At 37.8% G+C, this 21,404-nt stretch overlaps 1 protein-coding gene across 8 annotated transcripts in view; it reads right to left on the reverse strand.

Annotated features, from left to right (window-relative positions):
* Positions 1-389: 389 nt before the first annotated feature.
* LOC105225788 (uncharacterized) overlaps positions 390-21,404 on the reverse strand; it is a 94,323-nt gene continuing 73,308 nt past the window's right edge. For 5 of the 8 annotated variants that reach the window (XM_049447094.1, XM_049447095.1, XM_011204406.4 and 2 more), the window contains 4 exons: positions 4,275-4,443; positions 3,970-4,187; positions 2,960-3,307; positions 390-2,851 (listed from right to left, as the gene is read on the reverse strand). In XM_049447094.1, coding sequence (XP_049303051.1) covers positions 450-2,851; positions 2,960-3,307; positions 3,970-4,187; positions 4,275-4,443 — 3,137 coding nt within the window. In that variant the 3' untranslated portion in view covers positions 390-449. Of the gene's footprint in view, positions 2,852-2,959; positions 3,308-3,969; positions 4,188-4,274; positions 4,444-7,087; positions 7,284-7,305; positions 7,745-12,000; positions 12,620-21,404 lie in introns of those variants that run through there. The other 3 variants (XM_011204408.4, XM_049447096.1, XM_011204410.4) reach the window with 3 other exon arrangements.

The following is a 21,404-nucleotide window of genomic DNA, read 5'->3' on the forward strand; positions in this document are numbered from 1 at the left end:
TGATTTAGCAGTCTGCAAAAACTCTAGTAATATGGATATCGCCATATAAAAACAGGTTTTTTAGCGTTCGATGAAAATTGAATTGCCACCAACTTAACCCTTGATTTCATGTGTTCTGTAAGCTTATATTTAATTTTGAAACGTTTTAACTAGTTCATACTCATTTCGTATTGTACAATTACAGCTTTAATTAATTATAATTACATCTAGCACTTAATTTTGTTAACACTTAAATATATTTTAATTTAAAAATAAAAAATATACTACCATAGAGTACCTAATGGTACATATGATGCTTATTTACAGTATTTTGATGCTTTTTTGTTCAAAATTTTAAAATCGAATTTACTCAGCAAGCGTTTAATAACTAGCTAACACAAATGTTAATGAAACACTTACAAATATAAATTTTCCGAAATGTAAAAGCTGACCCCTTCAGCATGCTTCGTTTAGCAGTTCATGTAGTTTGCCGACTCAGTGGCCACTACCGTCACTGCGCCATTCTCTTTCACCGGCTCAACTTCCTTGATCTGCTCCAGGTTTGCGCCGACATTTTGATAAACTTCAGCCTGCACTTCAATGCTGCCCACCTGAGGCACCGCAACTTGCTTCGGTTTAAATGAGGTGCAAGGGGGCGAAGCCTTCGTTAGCTTGCCGTAGATGATATTCGCGCGTTCGTTTATTTTAATGGGTTGCAAAGTGACGCCATTTTGGTATTGATGATTGCCACCGCTGTTGCTGCAAGCGCTAGTAGCGTCATTCTCTTTGGCCTCCATAATAGTGTTCAGGTAGTTGTTGGGCTGGGATGTCGATAAGTTCTGACTAGTGTAGACGGGGATGTTGGAGGGGAACATCTGGTAGTGTTCGCCACCGGTGGGACTTGTGGGTGTGTTTAGGCGTTGGAGTGATGATTTCGGTGAGGGGAAAACGAGCTGATGACGCTCTTCGCCGGGCGTTGAATTTGGTGTGAGCACGGGACGTGGTGGTGGCGGTATAAGGTAGTTATCCATAAGCGCAGCTGGTGAACCCAGACGACATCCGAAACGTCGCTCTTCGTGGTCGGAGTGTGTGCCAGAGTCACCCATTGATGTGCCACTGCAGTTACTGCCAGTGCTGAGGCGCGCTGAAGACGATGATGAAGAAACACTCTGCAAGCTTAAGGAGCTGATTGGGCGTTGTGAGGATTTAAAACTTGAACTGGTTGTGATGGATGATTTCGTTTCGTCAAGCACGCTGTCAGCACAAGAAGTCTTCTCCGGCAAATTCGTTGTGGATTTATGCCTGGAGAAGAGTTTCTTGATTTTCTCAAAGGGTGTCTCACGTTTCAGCTGAGATCTCAGATTTTCCTGTATACGATCGTATTCCTTACGTAACTGATCGATTTGCTCTTGTTTCTCACGGAAACTTTGTTGCACATCGTTGCGGTGTTTCCATTTTTCGACCAACAACTCCACATCGCGTATGCTGAGCACATTGTTCTTGAAGTCGTGCATAATTTCGGCCAATTCATCATCGGCATTGGAACGTGTAGTTACGCTGGACGCGTCTGAGGCAGTACGTTTCAACGTGCCATAAGTGGGGTTTTGTCCAGCGCGAGAGGAAGAGCTTAATGAACGACTCAAGCTGAGACGATTCTGTGGCAACAATTCATCTTCGACTGGTCGGTTCGAAGGCTGAAAGAGGTAATTGCCATCATCAGTATCTGGGTTGGTTGCGACTGTTGGTGTTTGTGTACTAGCCGGTTTAGGTGGTAGTGGTATATTCGCTGGCTGGAGTACATAATCGTTACTGGCAGTTGTGCCGGTGCAGCTTTCCAGCAATTGTGAACACTCATGACTGAACTTATCCGTTTGGTAGGGCGAATCAGTGACATCAACAGATTTATTTTGCTCCTTTGATTGGTAATATGGTGGTTCACTTATGCGTAGTTCATTGGTAGTTACTTCGGGTGTAGTTACAACTTTCTCAAAATTCTTGCAAACGTCAGCGGAAGAGCCTTGCAAATTCTCATCCTCTGCTTCGACGCTTATGTAATTTAAGTTCGATACGGCTAATGTCTCTGTCTTCGGTTTGGCGTCAGGTGTATTTTCACGTTCAGAACCACTTGACATTTCCATATACTCCGCAGGTTGTAAATCCTGCGATTCTTTTGGTGTGGGTTTTTGTGGTTTCGGTTGTTTCATTTTTGGTGACGTCGGTGTCGACTTTACAGCTTCAATAACGACCTTGTTGTTAACCTGATTGTTGAGGTTGTGGTTGCTGCTAGTCATTTTACCATTTACCGCTGCTTGATTATTATTGGTTTGTCCACTGGGCCCACTTATACCTTTGAAGTAGTGATACATTGTGGTGAGTTCGTGAAACTCGGAGAAACTAACAATGTTCGTCGCTAGCTTGTGATGCCCTTCTTGATCGGCCAGTTCGGCAGGTGTCTTGCCGATACAATTACGTATGCCACATGCGGTATCACCACCTGGACACTCCATCAACTGAATGCACAGACGATTGAGACCCCAACGTGCTGCAAAATGCAAAAGTGTGGGATATTCCTCGGGGCTTGATTCACGTATGGTCAAGAAGTGATGTTGCTTCTCATAGGGACCGTTTAGTAAATGAAAATTGGGCGGCATATTCTTCTGGAAGCACTGCAGCAAATGTAAATCGAGCGCATCTCGTTCAGCTGGTCCAATACCTAGTGAGTGGCACATGAATTCGATGGGAGAGTCTTCGGTGCGTAACAACTGCTCGAGCTCGCGCATGCGACTTTCACATTTGATGGGTCGAGCGCCGAGACTCTTCTCGTTCTTTTCAATGCGTATCTCAACCATAGTCGAGATTTCCATACAGGACTCTTTAAGGTAAAGAGAGGAAAATAAGTTAACTATTGCAAAACAAGTGTTTATACTTTCAGCGTAATAATTTTCTTTAGTCTAATTTTATTCTATTTAATGTTATTTACCTGGTATCGAGAACTGCACGGTGAATGGATTGCGGGATTTGAAATTTCTGATTTCAATTAGCTCACCAGATTTCTCCACTATTATCTTGATAGTGTCATCTTTTTCTAATGGTTCGGCTAAAATTGCCACGACTTTATTCTGTCCGATCTTCACTTTCTTCGGCAGTATAGTGAAACCTTCCGAGCAGCTCGAGAAACTACGCGAAATGCTGCTGTGATCGTGAAACGGTGGTCGTTGACATAGCGCACGACCCAAAATATCCGTGGCTATGCCGAGTATATTGCTGATCTGCGCTTGGTCATTGTCGCGTATGGTGCACCGACGCCATTTGTAGTAGCTTGGCAGTGCTGGAAGAAAGTTAAGGTTAGCATACATATAAGTAAAGCTTTGTTGGGGAATGTGTTTTAGAAACTAAACTTATATACTCTCACTCGACTGAGAACTTATAAGCAAATTATATTAATTACTAGATCAAAGCTTTAACTTGAAGTTCGAATCGAGTGCCCTAAGTATCCTAAGTATTAGTGTCCTAACTAGTATTAGTGGAATCTTAATTTGTATAGTATGGTAGCAGTATTTTAAAGAATATCTGTTCAAAAATTCTACTTAATTTGAAATGTTATAAGCGACTTTGTGCTGTCGACGAAATCTTGCATGAACCTTTCGTTGTAAATATACTCGAAAATTAAACATTAAATTAACACTATTGTTAAACTTTTTTGTAATATTTTTCCAAAATAAGACTATCCTCCTTCAAAGTAGCAATAATTTTGTTTTAAATTCTAGTATTATTGTTCTTTTTTGGTATTTGGTATAAGTCAGTTGAAAGCAAATTTGTGAAAAGAACATACTATTCGTCGATTGGCTGCGCAATAACACGTACACTCCCCAAATGCAAATGAGAGAGAACATTCTATATTACAGCATTTTAAGAGGATTCAAATCTTTCTTTGTAATCTTATAGGACTCTTTAAGCAGTGTTCCAGCATTTTCAAACCTGCAATCTCACCTGTTTTTTGTATCTCCTTGACTTTATCCTCCGAAATATCCAAAAGTATGCCCAGTACCTTCTCCACCCGTATAATGGCAGTTAGCTGTGAGAGAAGAAATGAGTGTGAGAGTGCCAATAGCGCTGGACAGAGTATTACGATCTGTAAGGCGGTGTTTTGGTATTTGTGTGCAATCTCCTCACTGAAGGGACCATCTTCGATTTTGATGTGCAAAAAGCTGCAAAGAAACAAGTCGAAATTTTATTTTTGGAAGAAGCAAGACATTGCAATAAAGAATGCTTTTGTCGCTTTCATTTTAACTCACTTGAAAGGCTTGCGTCCGCGCTGCTTTGTGATTTTGTCGAAATGATTCTTCAGGAAATTGGCGCGCAATATGGCGCGTTCGCTGTGCTTCGCCGTGATAATGAGTATGTCGTCCATATTGTAGGCGCCCGAGCTGTTGGTTGATGAGTTGCTTACTGTGCCGCAGTTATCTGCAAAATGAAATGGAAATGGGAAGGAGAGGTTAATTGAGGCACCTATTAACGAACACACTTACACTTAAGCAAATAACTATGTATATAGGAATATTTATAAAATACACTTGTGCACTTCCATACACATATACATATTTATGTATATTTGTTTGGGAGGTGATATGAAGGTGTGAGTGCGGGTGACATACATACATTTATAAATAATTTAAAGTTCGGAAAGTATGCATTTGCGCAAGTGTAGCAGAAACACGAGGAATGCACGTTGATAAGCTACTCTCACTACCCCCACACACACGCACCAGCGCGCACGCACACGCACTCGCTGCAGGCGATAATTTATGTGTGTTGTTTACTTAGGATTTGTTATTGGCAATTTATAGGCAGACATTTGGTGGATATCGGCTGTGACTGCGCCTCTTTGTTATTTCTGCTATCATTTATTTGTTTTCCAAGTGACAGCTACAAGACAGCAAATACGTCATGAATCCATTGATAGTCGACTGGTTGACAGCGAAGACCCAAAAGCATAAACACCGACGTTGTTGCCCCAGCTGGCGTAGCTGCGGAGATAAGGAGCAGATAGCAGCAGACAATGAGGAATCGTTCACATATCTTTCACTCCGCGGCCGCTGTTAAAGACTTTTAGGCGATCAGTTGTTTTGGCTTGTCATACACTACAATATTTTTGTAATTCTTCATTTGGTGCGGAGGAAATAGCGTGCACACAGCTTTAGGGTTTGATGCTAAGATCTCAATTTCCTGTTGACCCAGTTCTCAGAGCTTTATTCAATACAATGGACAACTGCAATAACACAGATTAAATAGAAAATTTATTGACCATCACTGCTGAGCAGTTTGCCAGGTGCATCGAGCGATAGATATTGCTTCCACTTATACGTATATATGTATGTATATATGTATATATATTTTATATACACAGGCATACGCAATTGTTCTAAAAGCATAATTGAAATGAAAGTCTTGTGCTTTGCACTGTGGGCTAGTGGAATTTGCACTGAGACTCCAACGGTTGCAATTACTGCATATTTTTGTTGTTATTGTCACGGTTGCACTTGCATTTGTCCTCTGCAATGACATTGTTGCTTTTGTCATTTTAGTGCCAATGTTTTTCTTATATTTTCTTATTGCTGCTGCTATTACTAGGCCCTTACCCTCTTCTTCAGTCACGTCATGTCTTTGTGGCGTCATAATTTTTTGAGACGTGTCTGTGCGGCTGCGAATTATATGTGGGGCTGTCCCCAAAAGAATTTTAGTCTTTTGTCTGCAACACACCGACTCGTCGACTTGTGCAGTTAATCGCTCAAGCGCACATTCGTATACATACATCTGTGGGTGCTGTGTGTGTATGGACTATTTGTACACCATTACAAATGCACTGTGTGTAAACGCATTATTCGGCTTTGCTATTTATATGCGCTTAGGATGTTTTATGTGTTGTTGCCACAAAAAATGATATTTCACCAATTTCTGTGTTAAGTAGGGGCGTTGAAAGGATTAGCTGGAAGAACTTGTGGACAGTTCCGAAGTCATTTATGCGCATATATTCAACGTGAATTAGATAAATAACAGAAATAAGTAAAACACCGGAATTTACGCGTGGCTGCAAAGTTGAGAGAAAGGCTTTTTTTTCAAATTTATAAATAGCTTGAGATGCGACATTAAGTGGTTTAGAAAGCAGTTTGTGTTGTAAAAATAAGAATTACTGTAAACAAGGGAATACATATATTATCAAGTGCGAGACGACAGCAAATTTTTTGGTGTAAGCGAAGGTAAATACACGTGCATCTAGTTCGTAACTAATTCGATTTGGACCCTTCACATTATTTTTGGGTAATTTTAATTAACTTTAATGAACTATAACAAAATTGAGTATATAGCACATAAAATATATATGTATATATACTTTTTTTTCAATTTTCGTAGGTATGTGCGGAAAAATATAATTTATTTATATTAAAAGGCAAACTCTTTGAAATAAAGAATCAGAAAAAGCATTAACTGCAATTGCGCCGAAGCTATAATATCTTCACAAATACAAAAGATTCTTCATAAGGCTTTGATTGCTGCTATATATGTACATATGTACTATAGTGACTCGATCTGAACAATTTTTTGGAGATTTCATCATTGCTTTGACAATAACCCGTTCCAAATCTCGCCTACTAAAAATGTTTTTTTTTTCATTCAGTCACTTGTTTCCGATCGTTCAGTTATTCCCTTTTATACACATATTTGATGGGGTTTCCGATGTTTACTTCTGGGCGTTAAAAAGTTCGTAGAAATCTTAAAATACCCTGTCAAGTGTTCATTTGAAATTTGTGGTAACTTAATTGTGTTTGTAACAAACAGCCAATTACTGTATGAAATGTATTAAGTGCAATAAATATCGATAAGTAGTCTGCAGATAATTGATTATGAATAAAAAAATACCGAAAGCTTCCCTAAGCCAAATTCCCTCTCTCCATATACACATACTTATTTGTAAGTAATGTGAATTAAGAAGGTGTTTTTGCCCTCGAACATAAAACATAATTGAGATTTTTTTGGATGTAATTAAAAAATATGTAAGTTTTGAACTTTAAATAATTTTTTTTCCCTTAAAAAACAAAAATGTATTCACCTTTTTCCTTTTTTACATTCATTGAAGCACTGCTGCTCCCTCGCTCCGCCGTTGTCTATTCAGAAGAGCACTTTATTGCACAAAAATAAAACAAGCATCGAAAGTATTATTTCAACATAATTTTGGACGCACTCAAATCATTCGGAACACAACTGCTCACACAATAAATAATGGACTAAGCTCTTGTAATCACAAATTTTAAATCCTTTCATAAGTACCTTCAGGTTTTAGTGCGCCGTACAGCCTATAAATTCAGTCACGTTTCGAGCATTTACATAAATGAAATTAAATAAACACAATAAACATGCAACACTCTTTTCTGTTTTTAACGCAAGGTGGAGAGGGGTGACTCCAAACGGCGGTGGATTCTCACATAAATATTAAAAACATTTTGTTTTTGTTTTGGGTGGCCAATTTGTTGCTATTTTTTAATAATAAAATGCACAACTGCTGTGGCGTCTTTCTTCACTGTCACACCGTTTGAATGCAGCGTGTTGCGCGTTTTTGTTTTCCGCGCGCGTTTGCTTTGTGATAACTCAGATTTTGTCGCGTTGAAAAATGTTTTCGAAATCGTTTGGCTGTAGAAATTAGCCGGCCGTTAGTATCCAAACAAGCGTCGTGTTGCGCGGCGAGTTGACAAATGCAGTTTCCAAACCACGAAGACGCCCTGGGAGCTGTCTGTGTGCGCCCAAGACGGTATCGCCGCTGGGCGAAAGAGCAAATTGCTGTTGGCGCTGTGCTGCCACCGCCTGCGCGTTGCTTGACACCCACCAACGGCAAAGACAATGACGACGACGACATATACAACAACAACAATCACACACATCTGTTCGGCAAGCACAGAGCAGCGTCGACGTGAGTTGCAACACACTGTAGCAAAGAGCAGCAGCTGTCGACGGTGAAGATATGCAAAAATGCTGCCTGCCGCTTATTAGCCGCGCATATAAATAAAAATACGACAAAATTCCCTTTTAATAGCGCTCATAAACATTCGAATGTGCGTTTTTCGCTTTTTGCGGCTGTGAATTTTTGAATTTGCCGCAACTAGACGGCAGCAAGACTGACAAATGCATACATATGTGTTATGTATGTATGTCGATATACAAGCGCGTACATGTGCATAAAAATACTCGGCGCGCTCGATGTTGCACACCCACAATACGCATGCAAAGCAGCTGAAAATATTTTTTTATTGAGTTTATTTTTTTTAAGAAACGACAACGCAACATCAGCCGCAGCAACATTAACCAGAGGAAGGAAGTCAAAACATTTGAGCATTCGCAAAACGAAAACAGAGTTGCCAACATTTAGGAATGGAAGGAATCTGCACTCCGGGGCAGTAAATGTACTGCTGGCTGCAACCTCGGATTGAAATTTACTGCAATACCGCGAAGTCTGAAGCTGGAGTTTATAGAGAGCTCCAGACAGTCCTTCCCCCCCAAGCTTTGAACCATCCGTAAAGCAGCTCAGTGCCTCTCTTCTCCAACATCTTCTTCCCACCCATTGAAAACCCAGAATGTTCGACAAGGTTTCCAAACTACTACCTTAAGAATTAAAAAACAAAACTAATTTAAATATACATATATAATTGATACTTAAATGTGTTTCATAAGAAATATGATTTGAAACAGAGCCTAATACTATTAGCCGCCATGGCAACCCTACACATGCGCTCACTCCAGCATCACTATGTGTGGCAAGCGCAACAGCTGTCCCAACAGCGTCCAAACCCCTCCACTCAGGATCCCGCAACGCTTGACTTTGCTCGTTGTTTTGTGGTTTACTTTTTTAGTGCAATAACTTCGCAGTATTTTGTTCGAGCACATTAAAAAGCCGCGAAAAATTCTCGACTATTTGAGCGCAAGGCGCTGCATGAAGCCATTAATTGACAAACTAATTAAAATGAAAAACTTTCCCGAAATCATTGTGTTTGCCTAAGTTGTGATTCCGCGAAGACACGCTTGGCTTCCGAGGTTTGGAGTAGCAGTGTAGCTAAATTAAACAGAACCAAAAGTGATTAATTTTGTCGAAAAGTTATGATGTTTGAAATCGATAATGCTGTGGCCGACGCTGCACGTCGAGTGACTTGAAGTGCCTGCGACTTGTGTTCAGTTTTAAAAATTCTAAGATTTAACTCCATTTCGGTACTTCTTTGATTGTCATATAATGACGTAATTTCATACAAAATTAGTCATATTTACAAGGACAAATTATCTCCTTTCTTCAACATTTTGTTTTAAAATGTTAGATTTCTTCGAAAAATTACTTTTATTAACTTGAAAAAGTGGCCAAGGTTTTTTGAAATTTTTTTCTGGAGAAACCAAAATTGTGTAAGTTTAATTCTGGAGCCAAGTCATGTGCAAAACGGTAGATCGGAAGTACACATAATTACTCGATATATTATATGATACTGTAGGAACATAATCGGAATACCAACTGGTCACTGTCTGGGGACGACACACGCCTGCGAAACGGTACTGATAGATCGAAAAGACTGCAGGAAATGCAAGGCGCCAGAGAAACAATTGAGCAACTTTTGTGTACTTTTCCCGCATTGGCAAGACTACGCTATATGCATCTGGGCTCCTTACGGTATGATACACTGGAAGTGGTATCGATAGTGTGTCCACAGAGTCTTCTGAAATTCGCGTCATGCGCAGGTTTCCTAAAGAATGACTACTTCTCATTGAACTAGTAACTGAACTCCATCAGGTATCGCAAAGGACCAAAACTGGTCTACGCGTGACTCACCTAACCTAACTTAACCTAATTGTGTAGCCAGTTCAGATACTGAGTCGTCAACAAAGCACTTATATTATTGAATAAAGCTTATTTAATGTCAATGTTGTTCATTTTACTCTCGCTTGAAACCCAAATACCTTGTGTGACGCGCACTGAGGCTTATAGAAGTCAGACGCATATAAACCTATTTGCAACGCAGAGCCAATTACAGAAAAGTCATATTTTGCGCATCGTAAATACCGCAACGAAAATTACGAGCGAGTTTTGTTGAAATATATTGAAGAGTATGCATATGTGAAAATATGTCTGTATATAAACAACGGCAAAGGATTTATATGCGCTTTATACGAGATCTTGAAGGCTCTTCATCACTAGCTTACAAAAACAATTGAATTGGAGGAAAAAGTACATTTCTGCACACGTTAGTTCTGCAAATTCGCATTTAATCTGTTTAAAAATAAATTGCAACAGCCGGTGTCTCGGACTTCAAGGCACACATCTGTTAAGTGTTACGTTCTTGTAAGAGATCTCGTGCGCGTCAAGAATGAAGGGCATGAGAGACAGTGCGACCTAAGCGACCCCTATGCGCTTATCTCTACATGCTATGCTTTTTATATATTTTACAAATATAACTATGTATTCAGATATATACGTTATTTATAAGTATATATGTATATGGTATACATATGTATGTACAAGTGTATATAATATTGGTATAAAATACACACACTTGCACTTACTGTGCTCTTATACATATATACTAAAAGATTTATTTAAATTTAACTGATGACTTTATAAACAAACAATGCGTTGTATAGAGCATACACTTACTTATATACTTATACATTCACATAAATAGCACAGCGAAAGCAGTCACTTATATACTTGGCAAACACCCACAAACATTTATCTAAAGTGCATTTTGTGATGATGAATGTTGCATTTAAGAAATTTAAAGTAAAATACCTTCTTTGTTATTTTTTCGGGGGTCATTTGGGGCACTTGAATGCTTTGCGACAGCTTTTCGTTATCCCAAGTGTTCAAGTATATTGTACCTATGCGCTGGTAGTTGCTTCAAGGTATTTTAGTTTTGTTAACCAGAAGTGGCTTATAACAGCAAATACTTGCACTAAAATATATTACATATGTATTGCACTAAAATATATCGTGACATAGAGAATCGCAAAAAATAGAGATAAATGTCAAGATTTTAGCAAAAAAAAAACCTAAAAGATGATCACCAGATCCTTTTAGATTGATGAAGCTTTTTGAGCTTACAAGGTTAATATTATAATCTCAGCAGCTTCGTTCGATGCGCCGAAGAAGAGTCTACCCAAGCTCAATCCTGCAAAAGTCGAGCAATAGAGGAGAAGGTGACAAGTTGATTAGCTTGCCTTCTCCATACAGCTTGGCCAAAAAGCTGATAAAATATTTTATTATTTTTTTTTGTTTTGGCTTAAGCAAAACATAACATATATAATTGTGTCTACTTAATGGAAAAAATATTAATCACTATGACTATTTTACAAATAACGGTAAAAAAGTTTATTAAAATTATTGTTTTACCCAAAATCGATAGAATTGGCAGAGTATTAGGATGTGAAACAAGCAAACAAGTGGAGTAGCACTTCCCGATATTTTATACTTTGATTATGCAAATATTTTAGTACACACTGTCTTATAATAAAGATTCTCATAATTTTTATAGTGAAACATGTTGTATGCAGGAAAAGCAGATTGGTTTGGTAGAGTGTAACCAAATATACGAGCATTCCCACAGTAAAACACTTTCAGTACCGTTCGAATTCAGCGCCACCTTATGCTCGTATGCTTTCACTCACTTCGCGTTTTGCGTTTAATGCAAAATGTTTCAAGAAGACTTTTATTTGCGTTGCACTGCTGACAGCGAAACAATTGGCGAAAGCGCACGCCAATTTAAAATACTGAAAACGCAACATATCTTATAGAATACACCGCTGCTGTCTGCTGGCCAGCCCGCGCCTTTCAATGCCATTGTGACAAATCAATTGCCGATAATTTTCAATAAAAAGTTGATTTATCGCCAATCGATTTGAATACAAATACTCGCACAAAAGTTTAAATTCATTCCACTTTTTCTTTATTTCTTTGATTTCTTTCTTCTTCTTCTTTTTCACCACTTATGCACTCACCCGCCTTTTCCATGCCAATGCATTCCGGATAGTCGTTGTTGGCTGCGCTGCTTGGAAATGCGCAGCTCAGCATGAACAGCTGACAGGTGCCGCGTGTCTTGCTGCCACCGCGCGTTGACATATTACAGGGAATACTCTTGAATTTTCGTTCTCGTAAATAAATTGTTATTTGAAAATCGATACAGACTTTTGGCTCGAAGCACTTGTATTTGCTTTTAAAGCGTCACACGTCTCGGTGATCCGTTTGTACTAATTGTCAGCTTAGCAATTAAGTCACAACTAAAGCGCGGAACTTGTGGCCAGCTCCAATTTGGCGACAGCTTAAGGCACGCGAATAATATTAGCGGCAAGACTTACATATGTATTTCCACATATGTATTCCTCTGTATGCCTATGTGGTTCTGTGAGCCCGAGCAATTAAGTAAAATAATCTGTATTTTATCTCGAGGAATGCGCTAAATATTACTTTGCTTAATTGGCTAATTAAGATGGCGTCTAGTTCTTAATAGGACAAGTGCTCATTGATCAAGCATGAGCTAATGTGGTGACTACAGTCAGTGACAAGCGGATTTTAGTGGGTACTACTTAATTTAATTTTATTTTACATAAGCGTGGCGTCTCTTATAACAACATAAATACAGTGTATGAATATTTATGGTGTGAAATTTTTTTAGAATTCAGACGATTTCATTGAAAACGGTAAAAAAAAAAGTTTTTGCCCCTTTGGGTATGCAAAGAAATTAAAAACTATATTTTTCTCTAAAAGGCAGAACCTAGAATGAGCCAAAGCCTGAGTTGTAAATAAAAAAAAAAATATTCTGAATAACCTCTTTAAATAAGTTTGTCTTCGCATGGAATCCAACTTTTGAAAATTAATACGCTATGGAAAGAATGCAGTATATTAAGATGAGGGACTGCAGTGTTCTTTAAAAAGAGCTTGAAAAAATATTTAAAAAGAGTAAATGAAAGAAATTATATAAAAGTATATGACTTAAAGATATTATAGAAGTCATCAAATATGTGAAAACTCATTAACGCCTGAAGGCATGTAATACAAACAGTTAATTTTCACTTAATTGTACACTTTTCATATTATTTTAATAGAAAGTGTCACTGGTAAATATTATAAAATATTTTTTTTTCAGATTCCAGAAGCTAGAAGAAATAATTAAAGCTATTTTATATAACATTGATTTTTCCAAACAATTAAAAGCAATTATCAAAAGATCTCTGCAGAAAAACAAATTATATTTAAAGTAAATTTTCATTGAAAATCTGTAACTTTAAGAGCAATTTAGACGTTGAATTCTTGGTCCCTTCACTGCTGCAGCCAACTTGTCTGCTGGACCATTTAAATCAATGACATTGTTTGACGTGACATTCGGAGGCGCATAAATCAAAATTAATGCGAGATTAAGTACTCAGTCTCTTCAGTACTTTCCAGCTTCGCATTCGCACAGTATGTTTGTAACGGAAAAGAGGAAATCTCGCACCACGCATAACATACAAAGTATATATATCGAGCGTTGCATGTGCCTCAGCATTGTCAAAATGAATTGAACGTCTCTTTTATGGTTAAGCCTTTGTTATACATACAATAAATTAACCCCAAAAAAGCAATAATTGTTAAACAATGTCAACTTTAACTTAATTAAGTCCGTTGCAAGCACGAGAGAATGGTCCAACTTGGTATGTGGTCACATATGCTTAAGTCAGTTTACACACACATGCATTGGGAAGTTTACATTTATATAAGTATACACATATAATTGTTTCTAGATCAATTTGTGTCGAAAAGTCTACGCTGGACTCAATCTCTGGATAGTGGATAGAACTAATCAATGGATTTTACGACAGACTTGCTCACCTATAACGAAGTATTAATTAGTTGCTTATCAAAATTTACCGTTATAAAAAGTTTTTATTTGTTATTTATACATGTAGGTTCTCTTTCGATTTGATTCTTTTCAAAGAACTAGGATAAAATAAATAAAATGTCAAAGCACAAGTCTACTCGGTATTCGGTCGTGAGATTTAATATTCAGAAATATAATCTCTTGCTGCATTAAATTCATTATTGTATTAAAGTGAAATCCTCAACCAAATTACATAACTGACCCCAAAAGCTATGTAAAACAAATCAGCACTCGCAGAGTTTTGAACAATAAGCTCTACTAGCAATCTGTGTTGTCATATAACCGATTCCACATACATATATAGTTTATATTATTGCAACCCAGTACAACAAATCTATGATTATATATAATAATAATGAGTAATAAGAATAATAAATTTTGCTGCGGTTTGAAGTAATTGAGAAACACTTTCATTTCTCAAGAGATAAATTCAAAACCAGTTTCCAAATAACACCAAAGAGATGTTCGAGTAATGCTTGATCCTTTGAATGACAATGATGGATTCTCATAGCATATATCTGCTGAAACAGTTTCCACTAAAATTCATTAGCTGTTTGGAGTGGGTTTGAAATTTGACAAAGGCACAAACAGGAAATAGTAGGAGAGATGTCACCTACAAAGCCCAAATATTGACAGATTACCTCCACACCATGGATCGCTATTCACCATAATTGCACTAGTTTCGGACTAGTGTAGTGGGAACTAGTGTGTATTTCAAACCTTAATGCGAATGCTTGTGCAAACTGGAATTTAGACTCATAATCACGCAAAAATTTAACTAAATCTCGCCGTAGAATTTTTTTCCACTCATCCCATTTTATTTCATTTGATTTATGCCAATTTAACACTTTAAAAGCCCAGAGCCAAATTCACGCCGACAACATGCGAATATCTGCCGCACACATACACATACATATGAACGTATGTGAAAAGCGCGGCAAATTTTTTCTAATAATCGCCATAACCGAGCATAAATCATAAGTGGCTTCGCGCGACAATGCGCGCTTCTAAGCTCGCTTGGTGAGCTCAGCTTAACTTTCATGCGCGGATTATCTGCTTGATAAAAAAAAACGACAATGAGCCACAAATATTATTTAGTTCTTGTGGCATATACTACATATGTATGTAATTATGTATAAGCACTATGGAGCTACCCTCGTCTCATATGTTTTAATGGTATGTGTGTGTGTGCGTGGATAACTGTGTTGGTTTGTTAAATAAAATAACGCGCTTCCGCCCACCAGTTGAACTGTATTCAAATTGTATTATCGCATCTTCTCGCTGCTAGTTTTTGACAGGCAACTCGAACGGCTTTTATATGGAGATATTTAAGTGCGACTGCGGTTACTATGTTTCTATGTTGCGTAAGGGGGTATGTGTGTGCTTGTGCGTGTGCGCTACTGATACCAGTTGAACATTAATTGCGCTGAATAGACCCGCATCAAGTAATCCAGTGTTAAATTTATTCGACAGTTCGCGCATAAAATTTGTGAGAAAATTAGAGCAGCTTGCATTTAGGGCTAACATAGCTCGTACATACATATATGAGTACCATTAGTACATATTTGCGCGTGTGTCTGCTACATACTTATATAGTCTGTACGAGTTTATCGAGCTTTCCATAAAGTAATTTCCACAAAGTTCATGAAAATTGGTTTTTAGCAAAATTATTTTTTTCTTCTTCAAATATTTGACAACACGCGCTTCTTTAAAATATAAAATAAGTCATGAGGAGAATTAAAAGGTTGTCTAATATTTGTTAGTAGTTTGAAACTTGAGCAACACATCGAAGCATACTTGTGCTCAAAGGGTTGGTGGTCAAACGTCGATATTTTTGAATTTTCTTAAAGATATTAAAAAATGTTCTCTAATTTAAAGTAAATATGACAAATATTTTTCAAGTTATTCAATAAAAGGAAAAGGGTTCTTGAGGGCCCTGGAATGTTCGTTTTTTGTTGTTTGTTGTTTAAACTGGTGATCACTATAGCTCGAAACTGCTCGGTAGATTTTATTGAAATTTATACAGCTTTGTTGAAAATATGAAAAACTTGTGCCCATCGATTTTTTATAAACAATTAACACTTAGTTTTTTGCCCAAAATTTGAAAAAAAATTCCTGAAAGCGCCATTGTGATATTAAAAAATGCTTCGATCAGATACCAAATTACCTAATAGAAAACTATTTTTTTGTCCCATTAGTTTCAGATGAAACTCCAAGGATGAGTGACGGTCACCGCAAGATCCTCGGTTGCAAGTAGATCAACACAAACAGCCCTCACTTTTAAAACTATTATTTTTTTTCAAATTTCTGTTAAGTCAAAATAAATTTACTGGAAAAAAAAACATTAAAAATTATAATTATTGCATTTTACTATACATTAACCCCAAAAGTGATCTTATCGAAGCAAGCTAACTAGCCGTCATCGATTCGTCACATTTCTGTTCGCTGCCTGAACAAAAAAATTGTATGTTAAAGCAGCAACAAAGTTAGGGAGTTTGGATCAAGAGTTTTTTATATTTTTTCATAAGAATTTTAATTAAAAATTACATTTTTATAGAAGTTGTAAAACACGAAAAGGGAATAGGCCAAATAACGAATATCCAAATGATTTTTATTTGATTTTTTTGGCTACGAATTCTTCAAAAATTCTTCAAACATCCAGAGGAAATGAAAGCTCTCATAAGTCTTCAAGAATTCATCATAAAAATGCAGCTCATTTAAACTTCAGCCAACAAACTCACACAAAAATATTACAATGAACATTTATAAAAAATGTAAACAAAATTTTCTCAAAACAAAAACAACAAAAGCGCATAAATTATTTATCAGCATAAAACACATATATTAAATATTTTGTATGTATGTATGTATATATGCAAATGCATGACTTTGAAGTGTGAGGTGGGCATTCTTAAAGCATTTTATTTGTGAATTTCTTTATTAGCCTTTTATAGCGTAAATTCTGCCTTCTGCAGTGTGTTGGGGCGCTACCGGGTGTTGTAACAGACTTGCATGGACAGCTGTGCTGCGATGTGGAGGATAGAACTTTATAGCCAACGAAGGCATGAAAGTTTTCTAGCATTGTTGTTGTAATTGTTTTCACATAAAATTTTTGCTTTGTGTTGTTTTTGTTGCTTTGTTGTCTTGTCATGCTTTTTACGAGCGTTAGAGTCAGGAGGGCGCTCAAGCGTTTAATGGACTCCGAGAGTTTTAACAACCACTCCAAGTGGGAGTTGGTAGTATATAAAAGGAAGAGAGTGTGCCGGAGAGGCGCGGTGTAAATATGCGCTGCAGAACAGTGTGGAGTTATGCGTGTTGCCGTTATTGTTGTTGCGTTAGTTAGCTCGTTGCTGATTATTATTATTGCCGCAGCATAAACGAGCTATTTCCGTTTGGCATACGAGATTCTTATTCTGTGCTACTGCTGCTTCCCCGCCCCCTGCTGCTAAAATGTGATCTAAATTTTTTTAAAAATGTGCTATTAATGCATTTTAAAACGAACTTGGATAATTTAACTAAATTAGTAAATAAATATTATTTTGTCATTAAGGTTTCGATTGAGCAGAACGCTCTCAAATCAAACATTTTTGGAAAATAGTTCGGTATGTTTACATGAACACTCTCTCAATACACATACATATAGCTTTGATTGTATCATATGTAAGCATATTTAATTCATGGTGGCTACTGTCGTTGTGGCATGTTATTAAATATTCCTTTTGCTCGCTTCTTTTACAGCTTTGCTTACGCTGATGGCAGCGTTAAATGCATTTTAATTTCAAGTGCCTTCCTCGCTTCAGGGTGGCCCATCAAAATTCTTGATTGACATATGGGTTCAAGTAGTGTTGCCGCCGTGCAGTTATCGTGATTTATGCTTTCATATGTTTTTAAACACTGCTATGCTTGGGCTGAAACTTGGAATTTTATAAAACCTTCGAAAACTCTGATAAACCATTCCGTTTGGAAAATGAAAGGTTTAAAATTGATAATTTGACTTATATTTACATAGCTATTAGCTGTCTTCGATTCGCTACTTTTCTGCTTTCTTGTCAAAAAAGTTACATGCAAAGACAACAACAAGGCTTGAAATCATACAAGAGAGTAACTCATTAAGTTATATAGCCAATATCTTTAATGCTGATAAGTTTCGTTTTGCATGCTATGTGTTACATCAGTTTTACTATTGTGAATGGTTCAGCAACACGAAAAGCTCCGTCAGGATCGGGAAGGACCTCTCCGAGCCGTTCGATACCAAACGAGGTTTCAGACAAGGCGATTCCCTATCGTGCGACTTTTTCAACCTGCTTCTGGAGAAAATAGTTCGAGCTGCAGAACTCAACAGAGAAGGTACCATCTTCTATAAGAGTGTACAACTGCTGGCGTATGCGGATGATATTGATATCATCGGCCTTAACACCCGCGCCGTTAGTTCTGCTTTCTCCAGACTGGACAAGGAAGCAAAAGAAATGGGTCTGGCAGTGAACGAGGGCAAGACGAAATATCTCCTGTCATCAAACAAACAGTCGTCGCACTCGCGACTTGGCACTCACGTCACTGTTGACAGTCATAACTTTGAAGTTGTAGATAATTTCGTCTATCTTGGAACCAGCGTAAACACCACCAACAATGTCAGCCTAGAAATCCAACGCAGGATAACTCTTGCCAACAGGTGCTACTTCGGACTAAGTAGGCAATTGAGAAGCAAAGTCCTCTCCCGACAAACAAAAACCAAACTCTATAAGTCACTCATAATTCCCGTCCTGCTTTATGGTGCAGAGGCCTGGACGATGTCAACAACAGATGAGTCGACGTTGCAAGTTTTCGAGAGGAAAGTTCTGCGAAAGATTTATGGTCCTTTGCGCGTTGGCCACGGCGAATATCGCATACGATGGAACGATGAGCTGTACGAGATATACGACGACATTGACATAGTTCAGCGAATTAAAAGACAGCGGCTACGCTGGCTAGGTCATGTTGTCCGGATGGACGAAAACACTCCAGCTCTGAAAGTATTCGACGCAGTACCCGCCGCGGGAAGCAGAGGAAGAGGAAGACCTCCACTCCGTTGGAAGGACCAAGTGGAGAAGGACCTGGCCTCGCTTGGAATATCCAATTGGCGCCACGTTGCGAAAAGAAGAAACGACTGGCGCGCGGTTATTAACTCGGCTATAATCGCATAAGCGGTGTCTACGCCAATTAAGAAGAAGAAGAATGTTTATAACGAGAAAAAAAGAATATATCTGCTAAAAAGCATCATAACACCGTTGCACATGCGTCAGAAAAAATATTGCTGGCCTTCTGTTATACCTCTAAATATATTTTAAGTCGAGTTTAGGAAGAGAATTAGCAATTTATTCATTAGATTCTCTAAGCTTAAGCACTTAAAGAACATCCCAGGAATCCTCATTCAGGGAATTTTAGTATTTCATTAGTATTTATGCCTCATGAACTATGACTACCCTAAGTCTTTGCTATTGATACATATATTGAAGATGAAACTGATTTCCCATGCACTAATCTTTCCTCATAAAATATATCATAATGCTAAATTTCCAACACAAAGTCTTCTTATGATAGAAATTATGTAAAATTTAAGATTTATTTGCAATTAATAAATTTACTAACGAAAATCCGAACACTAACGAAGAAGCTCGCATTTTGTACCTAAACAAACTAGCCAAAATTCACTTCACTCTCGGCAATTTGCTATAAGTGAATGACCGCCCAAATTGACTGAAGTGGACGCTTTGCTCTGTGAGCAAGCGCCAGAGGCAAAGCACACCCGACACCAACAACCAAAGCCAACGGTGGCGGCGATGCTGTCAAAGAAGAATATAATGAAATTCATTGAAATTGAACTTGACAATTGAAATTGACAATTGCGTGAGAGAGTACGTTCATTTCGTATTGAATAATGTATGTATATATAGTTATTATAATGTAATATATACAAACTGCTCTGTGCACTTTTGGGAATCACTGCTGAATTGAATGCTGTTTTTGGAGCAAACGGCAGATAGAATTCGTAGACGCTAGCAATGACTTTGCCATTCCTTTTATGGGGAGATACAAACATAACACTCTTTGTGCGAAAGGAATTTCTGTGCGTACAAATATTGACAGCTGATTGCACTTCCGGTGCGCCATAAGTGTACTTTTTGTTATTGTTATAGCGCCAGCAATTTGCTTGCAGTGCCATTAAAGTTTTCAACAATTGTTATAATTTCCAATGAAATTCGCACTTTTCGAGAATTCCGCATAGCCTCCTAACTTACGTATGTATATCCATATATGAATGTATACATATGGACATGGTACATATTTCAGCATGAATATTTTAGTTAGTAAATAGAAAAATGTTTATTATTTGCGAGAAATTGGCCATTCACTTCCGTTCGGCGCTTCAATTTCTATGAGCTTGTGCATATGTATGTTTTGCTGAATTTATTAACGCAAAAAGTAATGTTAAGATGTGTGCGTTGGAGAATCGCTTGCGTATTGGCATTTCCCGTTTGCAATGGCTGCAACAGCCCCTTAAAGCAATGAAGGGCAGCGAACACTGCAATCATTGCACGGAAAGTTGTCTATAATCTGAAAGAGAATAGTTAGCAGCATCTAAGGTGGCGGTTATCCACTTTGATAAAGCCAACTTGCCTTTTTGGGCAATTTTCTTACCAGTCACTTGCATCCTCTAAAAGGAGCAAAGAAATGGTGAATTGATTACGAGTTTTAAATATTTAATACGTGGCTCTGTTGTGATTTCAACTAAAGGAAAGCCAAAAGTGATATATCGCAAAGAACTCTTTTCAGTTAGAAACATATTTGGCAATAGGAATTACAACCTGAGAGTCGATTGCCTGACAACCTACAAACTGTTTATACTCTGAACAGGACTCTATGAAGTATATATATAAATGATCAGTGTGACGAGCAGAGTTGTTTCAGCCATGTTCGTCCGTCTGTCTGTATATACGCAAACTAGTCTCTAACATATTGAGTTATCGCTCTGATATTTTACATACGCTCTTTTCTACCAAAGAAGCTGCTCTTTATCGGAATGGCCGATAACGACCCACCATAGCATATGGTTGCCATACAAATTGACCGATCAGAATCAAGTTCTTGTATTTGTGAAGTGTATTCTATCTTTACAGTAGCTGAAAATAACACTTTTTCTTGTTTTGTACTCAGTTAAAGAAAATATGAAGAGAAGTTTCCTTTCTACCCACAATGATATACAATAAATTAATTCTATAAAGGCTTGAAATAAAATAAATAAAGTGAGCACACACCTCCTATAATTGGAAAATACTTTCAACGCGCGCTCTCTCCATACTTTCCGCACGAAATCAGGCGATCACTCACGCCTGGCATTGCTTTGGTGCCAATATGGCAATTTATGAGGACATTTATGAGCCGCTGCCGTCATACATCAACTGAAGCAAGCAGCAAACGCACACGCTTACTCTTTGATATACGGTATACACA

Source organism: Bactrocera dorsalis, chromosome 2, assembly GCF_023373825.1.
Source record: "Bactrocera dorsalis isolate Fly_Bdor chromosome 2, ASM2337382v1, whole genome shotgun sequence".
Lineage (NCBI taxonomy): Eukaryota > Metazoa > Arthropoda > Insecta > Diptera > Tephritidae > Bactrocera > Bactrocera dorsalis.